The 18178-nt window shown below is 56.8% G+C and overlaps 1 protein-coding gene across 1 annotated transcript in view; it reads left to right on the top strand.

The window, feature by feature from the left end:
- The window catches only part of ARAP1 (ArfGAP with RhoGAP domain, ankyrin repeat and PH domain 1), a 63043-nt gene that overhangs the window by 10798 nt on the left and 34067 nt on the right, over positions 1 to 18178 (top strand). The window contains 2 exon segments of the mRNA XM_021102283.1: positions 6586 to 6681; positions 11997 to 12548. Of these exon segments, the coding sequence (XP_020957942.1) occupies positions 12040 to 12548 (509 nt within the window). The 5' untranslated portion in view covers positions 6586 to 6681; positions 11997 to 12039.

The following is an 18178-nucleotide window of genomic DNA, read 5'->3' as shown; positions in this document are numbered from 1 at the left end:
TGGGCTCCAGTCTGTTACTGGCCCCTGGATCCCTGGGCTGGGGTTGGGGGGATGTTATTGAGAGACTGCGGAGGAGAAGACAGTGGGGGGGTGAGTCTGGGGCTCGGCTGTCCCTGCGGCCCAGGAAGTCGTCCTTTTCTTCACCACGGCTCGCGCTTGGTCGACTCTGTGTGCTGTGTTTAAAATCATAAAGCGACTATAGTGATGGTTCGGGGGGACAAACTGGGACTCAATTCTAAGAGACTTAAAATACTTTGTGATTTTTCCCTTCTGATTATGACGGCGACATGCAACTCCAAAACCTTCAAACAGTGTCGGCACGGAGGCTGCAGAAAGTGATGGTCTTTCAGGCTTGGGGTGGGAGTTAGGGCTGGGCCTGAAATTGAGGTCAGGGATGTCCACTGTCCCTTAGTCTTTAATGTCCCTTGATCATTGATAAAACTAGTTTTACATTTTATTAGGTTGATGCTGAGGGTGCTGCCCTAGGGAGGTTGTTAAAACAGCCTGCCTCTCGCCTGGCCCACTGGGTACAGTTGTGTGTGTTGTGCACTGCCCAAGGGTACCTGGTTGGGGCAGGGAGAGCTGGGAGACAGCACTGAAACCCAACCTCCCCTCTTTGCTGAGCTTCGTGCCCTGTTGTGGGGCTCCTGATGTAAGAGCCGTTTCTTTCTTTTCTTTTCTTTCTTTATTTATTTAGTCTTTTTGCTTTTTCTTGGGCCACTCCCATGACATATGGAGGTTCCCAAGCTAGGGGTCTAATCGGAGCTGTAGCCTCCAGCCTTCGCCAGAGCCACAGCAACGTGGGATCTGAGCTGCATCTTCAACCTACACCACGGCTCACGCAATGCCGGATCCTTAACCCACTGAGCAAGGCCAGGGTTCGAACCTGCAGCCTTGTGGTTCCTAATCAGATTCGTTAACCACTGTGCCACAAAAGGAACTCCTCTTTTTTTTTAAATGGTCATATCCACAGCATATGGAAATTCCCAGGCCAGGGATTAAATCTGAGCCACAGCTGCAACCTAGGCCACAGCTGTGGCAACACCAGATCCTTTAACCCACTGTGCCACAGCAGGAACTCCAAGAGGCATTTTTTCTAATTTTCTCAGTGGCCCCAAACTGGTTGGTGGCAGCCCTGCTTTCCCCAGGAGACTGCGTGGGTGCACCCAGTGTGGGCTGGAGGAGGTCTGGGGCAGTGGGTATCTGACTTGAGCCCTGCAGGGGGACATGGCTGGAGGTGGGCCATGGGAGTCATTGGTATCTGTGAAACCGAGAATTCCAGGGTGCTGAGGGGGGTCCAGGCTAGAGCCTGGCTATGGGGCCAACACCAAGAGCCCCTGGGGACAGGCCCAGCAAAGCCTTGGGGCTGAGAACAGGAAGTGTCTGTCTTAGCAGCAGAGGTGTGAGCAGATGTGAGTAGCTTCTTGTACACACATGGTGATGTGTCACAGCTCTGCTTTGGGCAGGGAAACTGAGGCTCGGGATGTCACGTGACTTGACGAGGGCTTCAGGCCAGAAGTGATGGAGCCAGGACTGGACCTTGGACTTGCCTGGCATCCCGGGGGAATGAGTTCTGGCCTGGAGCCACTGGCGCCCAGCTCCCCACCAGATGGCTGAGGCAACCTTGTAAACACCCAAGCCCGGGAGTTCCCATTGTGGTGCAACAGAAACAAACCCAGCTAGTATCTGTGAGGATGTGGGTTCAATCCCTGGCCTTGCTCAGGGGGTTAGGGATCCAGCGTTGCCGTGAGTGTGGTGTAGGTTGCAGGTGTGGATCGGATCCCGCTTTGCTGTGGCTGTGACTGTGGTGTAGGCGGGCAGCTGTAGCTCCCTAGCCTGGCAACTTCCATGTGCCACAGGTGTAGCCCTAAAAAGACAAAAGAAACAAAAACAGACAAACAAAGAAACCCACCCAAGCCCTGGGGCCCTGACCCAGCCCTCACTGTCCTGAAGTCTGCTCCTTGTCAGCCCTCACCAGTCCTGGGACTCAGAGGAGAGGCCACATCCCAGTGGGATGGGGTGGAGGTCTGGAGCCTGGGTACGCGCCAGGGCAGAGCTCAGGGGCTGGGTTAGGGCAGGAGACCCCAGTGGGCCTCCCTCCATATGCCATGGCCACCAGTCCCCGAGAACCAGAAAAGGGGCTTCTTGGTCCAAGGGTTTGTCCGCTGCCTGGCGGGGCTGGAGGGAGCTGACCTCTGGCGGGGGGGCGGGGGGGTGCACTTCTGCACCCTCTGTGCTGGGAGCCCAGCCCACACCCAGTTCCTCATATCTAAGGGAAGTGTCCCCGAGCTGTGTTGATTGCGCCAACAGAGTCCTGAGAGAACCTCCAGCCGGGCGCCGGACCAGGGTGGCCCTGCCCGCAGGTATGACCTGGTGATGGGCGCCGAGGGGGCAGGGCTGGTGGGCAGCCCTACACAGTCAGGCTGTTGGCAGCGAGTGTGGGCCCGAGGCCGTGGGTGTGCTGGGGGCTGCTGGCTGGGTGGGGCGGGGGTTGCGTCCCTGGAGGCCGTGTGAGGGCGCGTTGGGGGTGCCGCCAGGGTGTGGTTAGGAGACCCGGCCTGGCTGAAGCTGGCCCGGAACTGCTCTTGGTTGCTGTGTGGGGCGCTCTGAGAGCTGGGCTGAGGTCTGGTCTCTGGGGTCCCCGGCCAGCCAGCCTGGGGTGGGCTGCTGCCCTGGGCCTGTCCTCCTCCCTCCTGCTCCCCCGCTGCTGGGCCCTCCCTTGAGCGCAGAGCCGGGCTCTGTGCAGAGGGGCTCCAGCTGCAGTGGGGGAAGGGGCCCGGCCGGCCGCGGGGACTCTCCAGAGGCAGCGAGGAAGGAGTTCGGACCTTCCGGGCTGCTCCTTCCAGGCCTGACTCATTCATGCAAATCAGATGCAGAGGTGGCTCACACCCACGTGGGCACCGGAGGGCCGATGCTGAGCTCACCTGGGTGTCACTCCTGTCCTTTCACATTCCCTGTTCCTGGCCCACGGAACTCGATCTCCAGGTCCTGTCCCATCCCCGGGGCTCACGTGCTCAGTTAGCTCCCTTTGCTTGGAAGTGTGACATCCTGCTCATCCTTCAAGGCCCAGCTCGCGAGAGTGTCCTCCGGAAGCCTCACTCCTCTGCCAGACAGACAGCCGCGTCCTCCGAGGGCCCTCTTGGCTCTAGCAAGTACCTGGCGAGTTCCTCCTGCTGCGCCCTCCTAGGAACAGGGTAAAGATCCCAGGCCTAGGGCTGCAGTGGGGACCACACAGGTGAAGGCGGAAGTCTGGCGGGGGCCGGGCCCCTGGTGGGTTTGTAGGAAATGTAGGGAGTGTGCCCAGCCTAAGCTAAAGCTCAGGCCACCTTCCTACTGGACCCGCAGAATTGGTGTCCCTGGTCATTCGTGGGCAGGGGTGGTGTGACAGAGAGCCTGGGCTGGGACAGGGAGGGGTGATGAGATTTAAACTGCCCTTCGGGGTCGGAATGGTAAAGGACAGCAAGGTGAAAGCTTTGCTCCAGCAAGAGGGACTCAGGTCAGACCTGAAGAAGGACTGGCTGGCAAGGACTAGAGATTGCTTACGCCTGGACTGAGTGCCCTTGGGAGCCCAGTCCAGTCCGGTCCTAGGCCCTGCTATGGAGGGCAGCAGGGGGACAAGAAGGGGTACAGACACTCGGGATACACCAGGCCAGTTTGGAGGTTGGATGGAGATGGACCCCAAGAATGGGACAACCTAGAACAACCAGGATCAGAAGAGAAGCAGCGCTGAGCATGGCTTCGCCTTGGAGGCCTAGGAACCGGAGGGGGTGGCAGTCAGTGAGGACTTTCTGGAGGAGGCTGCTGGGAATCAGACTTTCTGAAGGCGGGAGGATGTGGGTCACTTATTCATTGTCAGGAGGCAGTTTGGGGACTGTCATGTGTCCAGCTGGTACCTGGTGTGAACAGTGACCAGAGCTTGGGGCATGTCCCGACGCTTGGGCAAGTCACTTCCTCCCTGCGGGCTGGTTTCTTCATGTGCAAACGGCACGGCTGGAGCAGGCCAAAGGATGGGCCGAGGAGCTGGACCTGGGGACGCTGGAGACCGTGGAAGGGCTTTGAACCAGGGTCGGGCCCATGGCTGGCCCAGCAGAGCCACGCCGGAGTGAGACAGGAGAGGCAGGGCAGCCGGTGGAAGCCCCAGCTGAGCCTTTGCCGTAGCGGGGCGGGGAACCTCCAACTTGTGGCCTTGTGGCCGTTCTGTCGCAACAGGGTGACACTCTCCTCTGCTGGTCCCTGCTTCCCTGGGGGCGAAGGCTCAGTGATGTGTCATAGCAGCCAAAGGGCTGAAGCCTCCAAACGGGGCTTGGGAAGGAGCAAGCGGGGGAGGCACTGGCTTATACAGACTTAATCAGACTCGGAGGGGCACAGAGGGCGACCACAAGCTTAGTCATCGAGGGAAAGAATATTTTTAGGATTTTTTTTTTCTTTTTCTTTTTTCTTTTTACAGCTGCATCTATGGCATATGGAAGTTCCCAGGCTAGGGGTCGAACTGAAACTGCAGCTGCCAGCCACGGCCACAGCCATGGCCACATCTGCCACCTACACCACAGCTCACAGCAATGCCGGATCCTTAACCCACTGAGGGAGGCCAGGGATTGAACCCACATCCTGTGGACACTGTGTTGGGTTCTTAACCCACTGAGCCACATTGGGTACTTCAGGAAATATTTTTTTAACTCAAAATTAATGAAAAAAAATCCAAGATAAACAAACTATCAAGAATTGAGGAGTTCCCATCCTGGCTCACTGGTTAATGAACCCGACTTGTATTCATGAGGGCATGGGTTCGATCCCTGGCCTTGCTCAGTGGGTTAAGGATCCAGCACTGCCATGAGCTGTGGTGTAGGTCGCAGACGAGGCTCGGATTCTGTGTTGCTGTGGCTGTGGTGTAGGCTGGCAGCTACAGCTCGGATTCCACCCCTAGCCTGGGAACCTCCAAATGCTGCAGGTGTGGCCCTCAAAAAAATAAAATAAAAAATTTAAATAAAGTGTTGCTAGATGTTTTCTTCGCCTGCATGGCTCAGCAGGGCATGGCTCCAAACTTCTTTTTCCAATGAGCTGCCTCCTCCAGGACGCCTTCCCTGACTGCCAGCCTGGTGAGGGCCAGTGGGCTGTTTTCACCGGCTGGGTGGTATCTGATATCCTCTAGCCCGAGATTCCTGGAAGGCTCAGATTCAGGTCTGAGGTCTGGCCCATGTCTCTAAAGCCCTGAGTGAGACTGTCCTAGAGGGGTGTCAGGGAGACCTCCTGAGTCTGCCCTTGCTCTAACGCTTCTAGTGCAGGAATAGGAACTTGAGAGAGGCCCGGGCTGGGGGCAGGGGGCGGGGGGGGACTGAACCCCCCTCAGGGACAGAGGTGGTTTCCTGTTTCCCAGTCGTGGTCATTCCAGCAGCGCCCTAGGGACCCTCATCCAAGCCAAGAGATAACTGACCAACTAAACTAGGGGATGCTACTCATACCCCAAGCATAGGGCTACTTTTCCTAAAGCACCTTTCATTCATCACGTTGAATCCTCGCAACAGGGCCAGACCTGGAGCACCTGCTCCCTCACAGCCTGGTTGTCGCTTTCGAGAGGCAGTGAGCAGAGTGCTGAAGAGTCTGGAGCTGCACCGTCCAGTAGAAATGTAATTTGAGCCACAAGTGTGATTTTAAATGTTCTCGTAGTCTAATAAGGACCAGGTGAAATTAATTTTAATAATGCATTTAATCCAAACATCCAAAACACTGTGATTTCATTACGTACTAAGTAGGAAATTTTACCGAGCTATTTTATATTCTTGTTTTTGGTACTAAGTCTTCAAAATCCAGTGTGTGCTATATAGAGCACCTGCGGCATTTGGAGGTTCCCAGGCTAGGGATGCTGGAGTGTTCTGTAGCCATGTGTGGCTGCTGCTGGTGCCGGTATGGGACAAACCGGGTCTAGACCGTATTCAAATTGCCCCTTCCCAGTTCTGTGACTTGGGGCAAATTACTGAACTTCTCTGGGGCTCAGTTTCTCTATCTTAGAGTGTGAAGTACGGCCCTCATAGGCTTACTTAGAACTAAATAAGTTAAGAAGTGCTTTAGGGAAGACTGTTTACATTGTCCTATTACATTTTTTTATTTTATTTTGTTTACTTTTTAAATGATTTTTTATTTTTTCCATCAGAGCTGGTTTACAGTGTCCTGTCACTTTTCTACCTAGGAGAGCGGGCCCTGTCCCCCTGGGTCTCCCCAGGGTCCCGCGGCCCTTGCTGACAGGCTCTGCCTTCCTGGTGGAGCTGCGTCCGCCCCCTCCCTGCCTCCTCCTTGGGGCAGTTGAGCTTCCTGGCCACGGGTCCTGGGGAGGGCCAGGGGGTGGGCGTCCTGGGCCCCCTGCCCCAGCGTGGCCGCGGCGCTCCCCTTTCCTCCCATCCTCTTTCGGCCGACCCTCCCCTCTGGCCCTCCCTTCCCTTCCTCTCCTCCCCCTCCCCTCTCCTCCCCCCTCCCCTCCCCTTCCCCTTCCCCTCCCCCCCTTCCTCTTTCTGCCCTCCCCTCCGGGCCTGCCTCCGGCTGCTCCCTGCGGCCTGGCCTCATGGACTTTCTCCTTCGCCTCTGCTTCTGCAGCTGCCACCTCAGGCCGAGATGAGGAGCCGCTCCGAGTAGCCCCCGCCGCCGCTGGGAGGACCCGCCGCGTCCCGGGGCAGCGCCGCGCAGCAGCCGGTGAGTCGGGAGGGAGGGAAGCCGGAGCGGGCGGGGCGGGGCAGGCTAAGCCCTGACCCTGAGGTGGAGGAGGCTTCAGGGAGGTGAGCGTTTAGGTCCCATTTTCCCTTTTGAAAACTGACGTTGACCTGGCGAAGAGCCTGGGGTTGGGGGGACAGGCACCTGCCGGCTGGCGGGGGTCCCAGCTTCCTTGACCTCCTCACCGCAGGGCGAGTTCCCGTCCGTTCTCGCTCCCAGATGAGCATGTTCTCTTTTAAGTTGTATTTTTTTTTTTTGAAAATAGTGTAAAATTAAAAAGATACACTGCTGTAGAGCGCAGGGAACTCTATCTAATCACTCGTGATGGAGGGTAATGTGAGTACAGGCGAGTGTGCGTGTGTGTCTAACTGGGTGGCCTGGCTGTTCAGCAGAAATTGACAGAACATTGTAAATCAGCTCTAATAAACAAAATTGAAAAGCGGTTCAGAGGAGAGAATGTGAGAGGCCGCCCTCCCCCTCTTGTCCTCCCTGCTGCGGGTTTTCTGCCCAGAGCCAGTTTCTCCGCGCACCCGAGTGTCCCACGGTGTGTCTGTGTCTGTGTCTGTGTGTGTACATCTACGTTTTCGTTTTCGCTACTCCGGATGCTTAATAATAAAACACTGGTCTGCACCTGGCTTTCCACCCAACAGTAAATCTTTAATATCATTTAATATGAACTGTAGAGACGATCTGTGGGTAATTTTATTTTCTCTTTTTGTCTTTTTAGGGCCACACCCTCGACATATGGAGGTTCCCAGGCTAGGGGTCAAGTTGGAGCTGTAGCTCTCGGCCTCCACCAGAGCCACAGCAACGCGGAATGCGAGCCAGAGCCACGTCTGCGACCTGCACCACAGCTCACGGCAACGCCGGATCCTTAACCCACTGAGCAAGGCCAGGGATTGAACCCGCAACCTCATGGTTCCTAGTCGGATTTGTTTCCGCTGTGCTATGACAGGAACTCCAGGAATCTTTCAGGAAAATTCACATGGTTCACATTTTGGGTGGTAGAAAAAGTTGTAGCATGAAAAGTTCACCTGTACCTGGAGGTGGGTTTCCAAGGAGGCTGTCGGAGTCCAGGCGGGACCTGGGCAGTGTGTGCACCTGGTCATGTGTTCTGTTTGTTTTTTACGTGGTCATGTGTCTTTGTAAATTTTTACAAAAGTAAGATTTTTTTTTAATTTAAACAATTTTAAGCATTGCGATGTCATTGACATATCACATTACATTGGTTTCAGGTGTACTAATGGTTCTGTATTTATATGCACTGGAAAATAGGTGAGACACTAGTGTATTCTTTTCCTGAAAGAGGGCATCCGAATTGGGGTGAATGCAGGCCTTAGGGAGTCTAGCCCTGCCCTGTCCCCTCCTGCCCCCTCAGCCCTCAGTTTTGCTTGGCGCCTGCCTCCTGGGGACCTTTTCAGAGCTATCATGCATTTAGCAGTGGACACATACTGACCTGTCCTTTCCGTTTGGGTTTGTTTGCTTCCATGTAAAAGGCAGAATGTTTTTTTTTTTCCTTTTTTTTTTTTTGGTCTTTTTTTTGTTGTTTTGTTGTTGCTATTTCTTGGGCCGCTCCCATGGCATATGGAGGTTCCCAGGCTAGGGGTTGAATCGGAGCTGTAGCCACGGCCTACGCCAGAGCCACAGCAACGCGGGATCCGAGCCGCGTCTGCAATCTACACCACAGCTCACGGCAACGCCGGATCGTTAACCCACTGAGCAAGGGCAGGGACGAACCCGCACCTCATGGTTCCTAGTCGGATTCGTTAACCACTGCGCCACGACGGGAACTCCAAGGCAGAATGTTTTATAGACTGTTTTGTACCTTTTTAAAATCGCTAAACACATGTGGGAGCTCATCTGTCATCAACATGTAAAGAGTTTCCTTTTTTTTTTTTTTTTGTCTTTTTGCCATTTCTTGGGCCTCTCCTGCAGCATATGGAGCTTCCCAGGCTAGGGGTCGAATCGGAGCTACAGCCACCGGCCTACACCAGAGCCACAGCAACAAGGGATCTGAGCCGCATCTGCAACCTACCCCACAGCTCACGGCAATGCCGGATCCTTAACCCACCGAGCAAGGCCAGGGATCGAACCTGCAACCTCATGATTCCTAGTCGGATTTGTTAACCACTGCGCCATGACGGGAACTCCCCAAGAGTTTCCTTTTTTTAATGGCGTTTCCTCATTTTCCTTCAGTCATATAGCAACACACCTTGGAGGTCAGCCCACAGCAATTCGGCAGGAGTTTCCTCATTTTTTGTGGCTCGGTGTTCTCCTGTATGACTACAGTGTTGACCATTCCCCGGTGTACGGATATTTGCGTTCTTTCCAGCCTTTTTGTTATTGTACATCATTGGGAGCCAGTTGGGCAGGGCAAGTGCCCGAGGGTGGCTGGATCAAAGGGTGCAGAAGCGCAGGGGTTTTCAAAGCCAGAGCTGTGGCAGCCGTGCCTTTCCCAGGGCCACTGCCCCCCAGGGAGGGGAGGGCCCCACCCGTAGGGAGGTGAAGTTCCTTTTCAAGTGTCTGAGAACCCTGTCGGCTTTTTTTCTGTGCATGTCTCTGTTCATGTTTTTTGCCCGTTTTTCTGTTAGATTAGGGGTCTGTTTTTTATTTCCAGGTGCTTGAGGAAAATTAGCCCTATGCTTGGGGTATGAGTAGCATCCTCTAGTTTAGCTGGTCAGTTATCTCTTGGCTTTGCCTATGGTGCCTTTTTTTTTCTTTTTTTTTTAATCATGCAAGAATGTTTGATTTGTACGTAGCTGAGTATTTTACTCTTTCCTTTATCCTTCTGGATTTGTATCATTTCTAAAAGGCTTTTGCATCTCTGAGACAAGGATGTTTAAAATCCTTCCGTGGTTTTATTAATGATCACGAGATTTTTGCTCCATCTGTAATTTATCCTGTTGGAAGGTGTAGGTGTCCGCTTTGTAGATTGCACCACAGCTGTCCCAGCGATGTGATTAAAAATCTATCTTTTCCTCACGAGTTTGAGATGTCACTTCTGCCGAACACTAAATTCTTTTTTTTTTTTTTTTTTTTTGTCTTTTTGTCTTTTGTTGTTGTTGCTATTTCTTGGGCCGCTCCCGCGGCATATGGAGGTTCCCAGGCTAGGGGTCTAATCGGAGCTGTAGCCACCGGCCTACGCCAGAGCCACAGCAACGCGGGATCCAAGCCGCGTCTGCAACCTACACCACAGCTCATGGCAACACCAGATCGTTAACCCACTGAGCAAGGGCAGGGACGAACCCGCAACCTCATGGTTCCTAGTCGGATTCGTTAACCACTGCGCCATGACGGGAACTCCGAACACTAAATTCTTAAATGCACTTAGGTCTGTTTTGAGCTCTCTGTTCTGCTTAATTGGCCTGTCTGCTCAAGGGCTGGTCACCTACCCTCCTAATTGGCACGGCTTTCTGTGTTCGTATGTGGTGTCTCATTCTCACTCGACCCTTCCTGTCCCCTACCCCCCATTTCCAGAATTTTCCTGGCTCTTCCCGCTTTGTTGGTTTTTCCGCATGAACATTCACGTCGGCTTATCTAGCTCCCCAACTCAAAAGGTTTCTGTGTGTGTGTTGAGCAGGATAGTGCCTCCTTACAAAGCACCTTCGAATCAGTATCTTCGTCATGTTCCCCATCCAGCATATTTTGTCTTTCTATCTGCCCAGCTCTTCTCTTTGCCCCTTAGTAACATTCCGCATTCTCTCCTAACATCCTGTGCATATCTAATTCAGTTTATTCTTGGTAGTTTTAATTTTTTTAATTTATTTTTTCTTCTTTCTAGGGCCACGCCCGCAGCACATGGAGGTTCCCGGGCTAGGGGTCGAATCAGAGCCGAAGCCGCCAGCCTGCACCACAGCCACAGCAACGCGGGATCCGAGCCGCATCTTCGACCTACGCCACAGCTCGCAGCAACGCCAGATCCTTAACCTACTGAGCAAGGCCAGGGATCGAACCCACAACTTCGTGGTTCCTGGTGGGTCTGTTAACCACTGTGCCACGACGGGAGCTCCCTGTTATGTTAATTTTGAACCCAGCTATCCTACTGAATTCTTTGATTGTTTGTAGTAGTTTCCCAGTTGAGCTTCTTGCGTTTACCAACTGAAAACTCATATTTTTGTTAAATAGTAGATAGTTTATCTCTTCTTTCCCAGTTTGTATACTGATGGTTTATTTTTGCTGTCTAGAACTTGCAGAGCAATATGAGTGATAATAGTGGGTGATGATAGAAGTTTTCTGTAGCTGTGCCATTCAGCAGGGTGCTGGTTTTCAGTTTAAGGAAGTATCAGTCTATTTGTATTTCACTAAAATTTTTGTTAAGTATGCTGGATATGGAGTTTCGTATTCCTGTTTAGTATCTGTGGAGATGAACAGATAACTTCCTTTTGATCTGTTAATCACTACGTTGCATCATCTGTTTCTTGATTCTTGCCAGGCCAGGAGTTCTTGAGCATTGGTGTGGGAGCTGAGTAGTCCCCATTGCCTGCTGCAAGGCTATTTCAGAGGAACAGTTTCTTTTTTGCTTTTTAGGGCCGCACCTGTGGCACATGGAAGTTCCCAGGCTAGGGGTCAGATCGGAGATGCACCTGCCGGCCTACGCCACAGCTCACGGCAACTCCGGATCCTTAACCTACTGAGTGAGGCCAGGGATCAAAGTTGTGTCCTGATGGATACTAGTCAGATTCATTTCTGATGAGCTACGAAGGGAACTCCTCAGAAGAACAAATGGCTTTTCCTGTGCATTCCGCCATGTCCCTCCTTGGTGGTGAGAGGGCTTTCTCCCAGAACCAGGGCCCCGGAGGCTGCGTGGTGCTGGGCTGGCTCACCTCCTGGAGTATCCCGCTTCCTTTCGGGTGTGGAGGTGGGGTAAGGCCCACCCACAGACGGGGCCTGCAGGGGGACCGGTGTCCCTTGATCCCACCTGCACTGGACAGCTGCTTGGCCTCACCCTCCGCTGGTAGCAGGCACCGCAGTAGGACCTGGGACCTGGCCTGGGGCTCCCAGAGGGCTGGAGAGGCTGGTGTACAGACACGGCCGTGGCCGGAGCTGTGGATGGGGGTTAGGGTGGTCTTGGAGGGCTTGCTAGAGGAGCTAGGTGCTAGGAGCCCACAGGGGTGGGGTGGCAGTGGGAGGAGCCTGAGGGCTGAGACCTGGCAGTACCTGGCAGCTGGGGCTCAGGGGGTGGGGGAAGCCGAAACTCAGAGCTTACCCATGGCCCGGGAGAGCCCCGGAGCCTTGTGGATTGGGGACCTCTACCTGGTCAACCAGACCTCTGACCTGTGTCCATCTGTCTACTCCAGGTCTGGGTGGAGCCCTGCTGGCCGGTCTCTGCTGGCAGGAGCCATGGCAGAGGCCGGGGACGCGGCCCTGTCGGTGGCCGAGTGGCTGCGGGCCCTGCACCTGGAGCAGTACGCCAGGCTCTTCGAGCAGCACGGACTGGTGTGGGCCACGGAGTGCCAAGGCCTCAGCGATGCCCGCCTGGTGGACATGGGCGTGCTGCTCCCTGGCCACCGCCGCCGCATCCTGGCCGGCCTGCTCCGCGCCCACACGCCCCCGGCCCCTGCACCCCGCCCCGCCCCTCGGCCTGTGCCCATGAAACGTCACGTCTTCCGCTCGCCGCCTGTGCCCGCCGCTCCCCCGGAGCCCCTGCCCACGGCTGGAGAGGATGAGGGGCTGCCCACCGCGCCTCCCATCCCACCCCGGAGGAGCTGCATCCCGCCCGCCTGCTTCTCCACCCCGTCTGCAGCTGCTCCAGACCCCGTGCTGCCCCCGTTGCCCGCCAAGCGGCATTTGCCAGAGCAGTGTGTGCCCCCTGTGCCCCCCCGCACCGGGCCCCCCCGCCCGCTGGTGAGGTGAGTGGATGTCGTGCAGGGCAGGAGGCACGTGGGCAGAGGATCTCGAGGGCCAGAGGGAGTTTGTGGCCTTGGGCGCTGGGTAAGGAAGGCTCCTTGGCAGAGGGAACAGCATGTGCAAAGCTCAGAGGTGAAAAGCACCGACCTCCGGTGCCCTGAGCAGACAGTGTGGCTGAACTGATGGGTGAGCGAGGGTGAGGCTTGTGGCTGGTGCTCCCGGGACCTGCGGTGAAGGCCAGGGAGGTTTTCAGGAGAGCGAGCAGGTGCAGGCCGAGCACTGGCTGCTGGCGAGATGGATGGGTGAGGAGGCTGGGAGAGCAGAGAGGGCACAGGGCCACGTGGGAGGGCCACCTAGGCTGTGCAGGTGAGACGGCAAAGAAGTGGGCGGATGGAATGAGAGGCTGGCCCTAGAAGGGCAGGACCTGGGACAGCCTGGGCATGAGCAGAGAGGGCACTGGGAGGCCTGTGACATCCAGGTTCCCGCCTCGTGTGGACAGTGGGGGCGTCCCTGATCTGGGACCCAGGACAGAGGGCGTTTGGGAGGACGTCTGCAGTTCAGTTTGGGGCCTGGCGAGTGTGAGATTCTGGGAGTACGTTCTGGAGTTGGGAGGTAGCACGTGGCGGAAATGGAGCGTCTAGAATGAAGAGCTCACCTGGGGGGACACAGCAACTGCCCCGCGCCTGGCACCTGTGCTCGTGCGTTCCTTTCACGCGGCTCCCGCCAGAGGGTACCTGACCCTAGAGACGTTTCTCAGGCCACATCCTGCTCGCCTTCCCTCGTCCCCAGAACTGCTGTCTCCCGAGCCTGCTCCTGGCACCCCTCGTTTTCTGGAGTTTCCTACTTCTGAGCATGATGCATGTGAACCCCCCACTTGTGCCCTCCCTTTCTGGCATTTGATGGGGTGCCCAGCTCGGGGACACCTCTCCATTTGTGGCCGGGTGTGTATTGAGAAGCGTAATGGAGCTTTATTGCAGCTCTTAGGCCATGTCAGCCTAATCTGGGAAGACTGCCTGGAGGAAGAAGGGGTGTGTGCAGAGGGCTCCCGGTCCTTGTTTTTGTTGGGCTCCGTGAGGGGTGCTTTCCTTACATGATCTTGTTCTATCCCTGCTCAAGTCTTCGGGGGCATTTATGTCCCGTTTTCAAGCAGAGAAACTAGGACTCGGAGAAGGGAGGTGAACACTGGCTTGATCCAAGCCAAGCGCATGCTCGGGGAGCCCCCGTGCAGAGGGTCTGGGAGGTTTCTCCACCAGAGAGGGGCATTAAGGGTCCTTCAAGGCCAAGCCAGGACTGTGGTGTTTCGAGGTTTGATTGACAGAAGCTTGAAGAGGGTTTGTTGTGCCTTTCATGGGTTCACACCGGTAGAAGCTGTGCTGGGGTCCCCTGGGAGCCTGGTTTGTAGCCCAGATTGGAGTTTCCTGGTGCCATTGCACCCTCTAGTGGCCACGCTTCTGCATGCAGGAGTAATTTCTTTTTCCTTTAACTCTGTCGTTAGGATGGAGCGTGTGTGTGTGTGGGGGCGGGGGGGTCTGTCTGTCTGTCCGCCTGCCTGTCTCTTGGGTTGGGCGTGGGTGAACAAGGGCAGGAGGCAGGGCTCTATCCATAGGAAGCTCCTGAAGGCCCAGGAGGCAAGACCCCCGGCTGAGGAGTGGAGGCCTGGGTTTCTGCTTAGGAGGCAGGGTACCCGGGCAGGCCCAGCTAGCTGTGCGCCTGTGATTAGGGCTGCCCCTCTGGGCCTGTTTCCCCATCAGGTGTCCTCCTTGTAGTAATAACTGAGTTTAGGAGACCTCCGGGCAGAGCAAGTGTCCTGTCTACACCGCAGGGTGCCCGGCCCCACTCTCAGATCCTCAGTCTGAACTTAGCCAGCATCTGGGGGGCCAGGCTCCCAGGGTCAGGAGTCTGGCCCCTCGTAGCTAGAGGACCCAGAATTACTTCCATGCTGAGAGAACTGCAGGCGGTTATTCCACACAAGTTGGGGCCATTCCGAGGGCGCGTGGGAGGTGAGCTGCCACGTGTGGCCTCCTGTGTCTCCTGGGGTCTCTGGCCTTCGGGATTGCTCTGCAGGCCCAGCATCCCAGCTCCCAGGGTGTGCCAAGCCTTTAAAGCTCAGAGTAGACAAATGAAGGGCAGAGAGAGCCTCACGTATCTAATCGGGAGAGCTGGGTGGGTGGGGGCCAGGGTGGAGCCTGGCTGGCTGCCCGGTCCCCTCGCGCCCCTTCTGTGACCCCAGTCCCTGTGGTCAGAGTGGAAGATGCTCAGCCTGGCCCGCTTCCGCCCCCCTTTGCGGGGTCCCCTGACGTGCCCTTCCTGTCCTCGCCCACACCCTCTAGTGACGGGGTCTTTCTCTCAATCTTAGGGCCTCTTGAACCAGATCGTGTAGTGACTGGGGGAGCGTTTCTGCTTGGCTCTGGCCCATCAATGGGCTGCCGGCAGAATTTGGGATTATCTACTGTGTGTGCACCTGGTACTTGCGAGGTAGAGACTCCACGTGACTGGCTAGCTTGTGTGTATGCACCTGCAGGTGTGCACCCGTCAGGTAGTAGCGTGTATTTCCGCCTCTGCACATGGTTTAAGGCAGGCTGTGTACACTCCTGATACGTGATGTGGGGAGGGATCTCTGTGATTTCAGTGGGTGACTTGCTGGAGTGTATGTGAACTTTTTGGGGCCTGTGTGCACACATACGCCCATATGTACTGATGCTGTGGGGATGGCAACAACGTGCATATTCATGAGCGTGTGCATGCATGTATATGTGTGGGTGCGTGTGGGTGCACATGTGTGCATGCATGTATGTGTGTGCACACGCACACATGTGCTTGCACATGCACGTGTGTGCACGAGTGTGTACACGTGTATATGTGTGAGTGCATGTGTATACATGTATATGTGTGCATGCGTGTGCATATGAGCATTGCATGAGTGCGTGAATGTATGAGCGTGCGTGTGCATGAGTTGTATATGTGTGATTGTGTATGTGTGTGCATGTATATACACACATGTGAGTGTGTGCACTAGTGTGAACGTGTGAGAATACACGTACACATGGGTGTGAGTGCATGTGAGTTCTATGCATATGAGTGTATACATGTGTGTGTGTGTGAGCGCGTGCATGCATTTTTGTGTGTGTGCACGTCAGTATGTATACATGTATGTGTGTGCGTGTGTGTGCATGCATGTGTGTGAGTGTGTGTGCATGAATTGGCCTGTGTGTCATTTGGGTACGGAGGACGCGCTGGTGTGTGAGTGTGCTGTGTGCGTGTGCTGCCCGGAGGCTGAGCGCTCTGGAAGGTCAGCTCCCTTGGGGCCCAGATCCTTGTCAGTCTGGTTTACTGCTGAATCCCTGCATCTGAGGCGGTGCCCGCTGTAAAACCGGCACTCAGAATGTGACTAAGTCAATGAGGCCTGTGTGGGCTTCTGTCCTGCCAGGAACTGAGCGCCAGCGCTGTCCGTGCAGCCTTAGCACCTGGAGAGTGCCCTCGGCACATGCTGCCCCCTGGGCAGTAGGGCACAGGACACCCCAGACCCCTCCTCACCTCCCAGCCTTTGTCGCTCTAGACATCTCAGGAAGGGAGAGACCTTCAAGGGAGGCAGGCAGAAAATGACAGGGATCGGGTCCCCTCCCGCTGCCTTGGCTGGGCCAGGCTCTCAGAACCCGGCTCATTATTCTGCCTGGCCTGGGAGGACCCCACTTCACCCCCAAAGAGTCTGCACCCCCACCGTCATTTAATAGGGGACGAGCTGCCAAGTCCAGAGATGCTGAGAAACTTGATCGGAGTCACACAGTCCTGCACGGGGGATGCCCACGTTCAGACTCTGCCCCTTGGCTGGGGGCCGTCTACTCCGGCATAGCTGGCAACCCTCTCAGCCTGCCTCCCTGAGAGTGACAGAGGGTCACGTCCAACCCCGGTTCCGGGTCACTCTGCAGAGTCCCTGTGAGGCTGCTCTGGGCCCCCCACTGTTTCCTCCTCTGATACCTGCGTGCCTGGAGATACCTCAGGAAGAGGGAGCGTGTGCCCGGGGCGGGGGGTACTGCCAGCCGGAGTCACACTGCAGGGCCTCCCACCTGTGCGTTCGGCTGCCCTGCAGCCCAGCCCGTCCCTGGTCCTCCTAAAGCCGCTCACTTGTGGCCGAGGCAGAGCTGCTCCCTGCAGAGAGGCTCCCTCCTCCCCGCGCCTCCTTGTTGGTGGCGGGAGGCAGTGTGGGGGGGTGTCCACCCCATAAGGCCCTGCTGGATGCCCTAGGGTGGCTCGTCGCCCGCTGTAGCCTGCAGCGGGGCGGGGGCTGGGGGCGGAGAGGAAGCGTTGCCCCGGGGGATTCTGGGTGGCTTGTCTCCGTCTCGCCCAGTTTTCAGGAAGTGTGTGTGTGTGTGTGTGTGTGTGTGTGTGTGTTGGTGTTGGCCGGGCCGCAGGGGCGGGGGAGGCGGGGAGCAGGAAGCCGGACGAGAGCCGAGCTGGACGCAGACACAGGCGCACACGTACACACGCTCCCCACCCCCCGACGGGCCGCAGTGACACACACAAACTCACACTCCGACAAGTGACCTCAGACCCTGACCCAAGGCGCGGGCGCACCGAGCCGTGCCGGACGCAGACGCCGCAGGGCACGGGCCCGGGGGCTGCGGGCCCGGCGCAGGTCGGACGCAGGCTGGCACACGGCACTCCGGGGCGCCCGCTGGGCCCGCTGGCCGGAGCCTCCGGGGCCCTCGGGCCCAGGACCCAGCAGGCGTCTGAAGGTGAGCGAGGGGCTGCCCTGGGCTGGGCTGCCGGCCTGGGGCCGGGGGAGGCTCCTCTTGCAGGCCTGGGAGGGCAGGAATCCATCCGTCCCTGTCCTGTCCTGTCCTCCCCTCCCCTCCCCTCCCCTCCCCTCCCCGCAGGCTGACCCCGGGCTTCTGTGGTGGCCCTGCCCCTCCCGTTTCACACTCAGAGTTTTCTCTCTTCCTTCACTCTCTGTTTTCTGGTTTTCCTCCTGCCCTTTCCTTTCCTCCCCTCCCTCTGCCCTCCGTCTGCCCTGGCTCTCCGGGTCTCCCTCCGTCCCCCTACAAGCCCCCCTCCTGGTCCGGGGGGAGCCCCGGGGCCTGTTTCCTGGGCTGCTCTGGCTGCTCCTCTGCAGAGTCTCTGCCCTCCGGGAAGCGGTGCTGATCTTGGGTCTGGCTCGCCGCACCCACGGAGGGGTCCTCCATGGCCTCCCCCAGGGCCAGGGTCAAGGGTGCCGTGACTCTGGGCAGCTCCAGTCTGAGCCCCTTTGCCCTCGCCCCATCCAGGTGGCAGGGAGACCTGCCGTGGGTTGACACTTAGTGGGCATCTTTCTGCCCCTCCTGCCAGCTCTGGTCATGTGGGGGCGGTGCCTGTGTCACTGGGGGGCTGAGCTGGCCTCCCCTCCCCCCGGTTGCTCTCATCCCTGCTGAACTCAGTAACCCTGTGCTTGGGCCACTGGGGACAGAGATTTCTCTAACCAGGTCCCATTTGTGTCCTGGCCCTGCCCTCTGCCCTCCGCTCATCTTTTCATAGGGCCCAGTGGGCACCCACTTCTCCTGCTGCCAGACCAGCCATGGCTTGGGGGAGAGGGGCCTTACCGTCGTGCGCTCCCTGAGGGGTGAGCACAGGCCCGGGAAGCATGAAGAGCTACCATGGG

This window comes from Sus scrofa, chromosome 9, assembly GCF_000003025.6.
Source record: "Sus scrofa isolate TJ Tabasco breed Duroc chromosome 9, Sscrofa11.1, whole genome shotgun sequence".
NCBI lineage: Eukaryota > Metazoa > Chordata > Mammalia > Artiodactyla > Suidae > Sus > Sus scrofa.
Note: the sequence above shows the minus strand (reverse complement) of the source record. Positions and strands in the feature narration are given on the sequence as shown.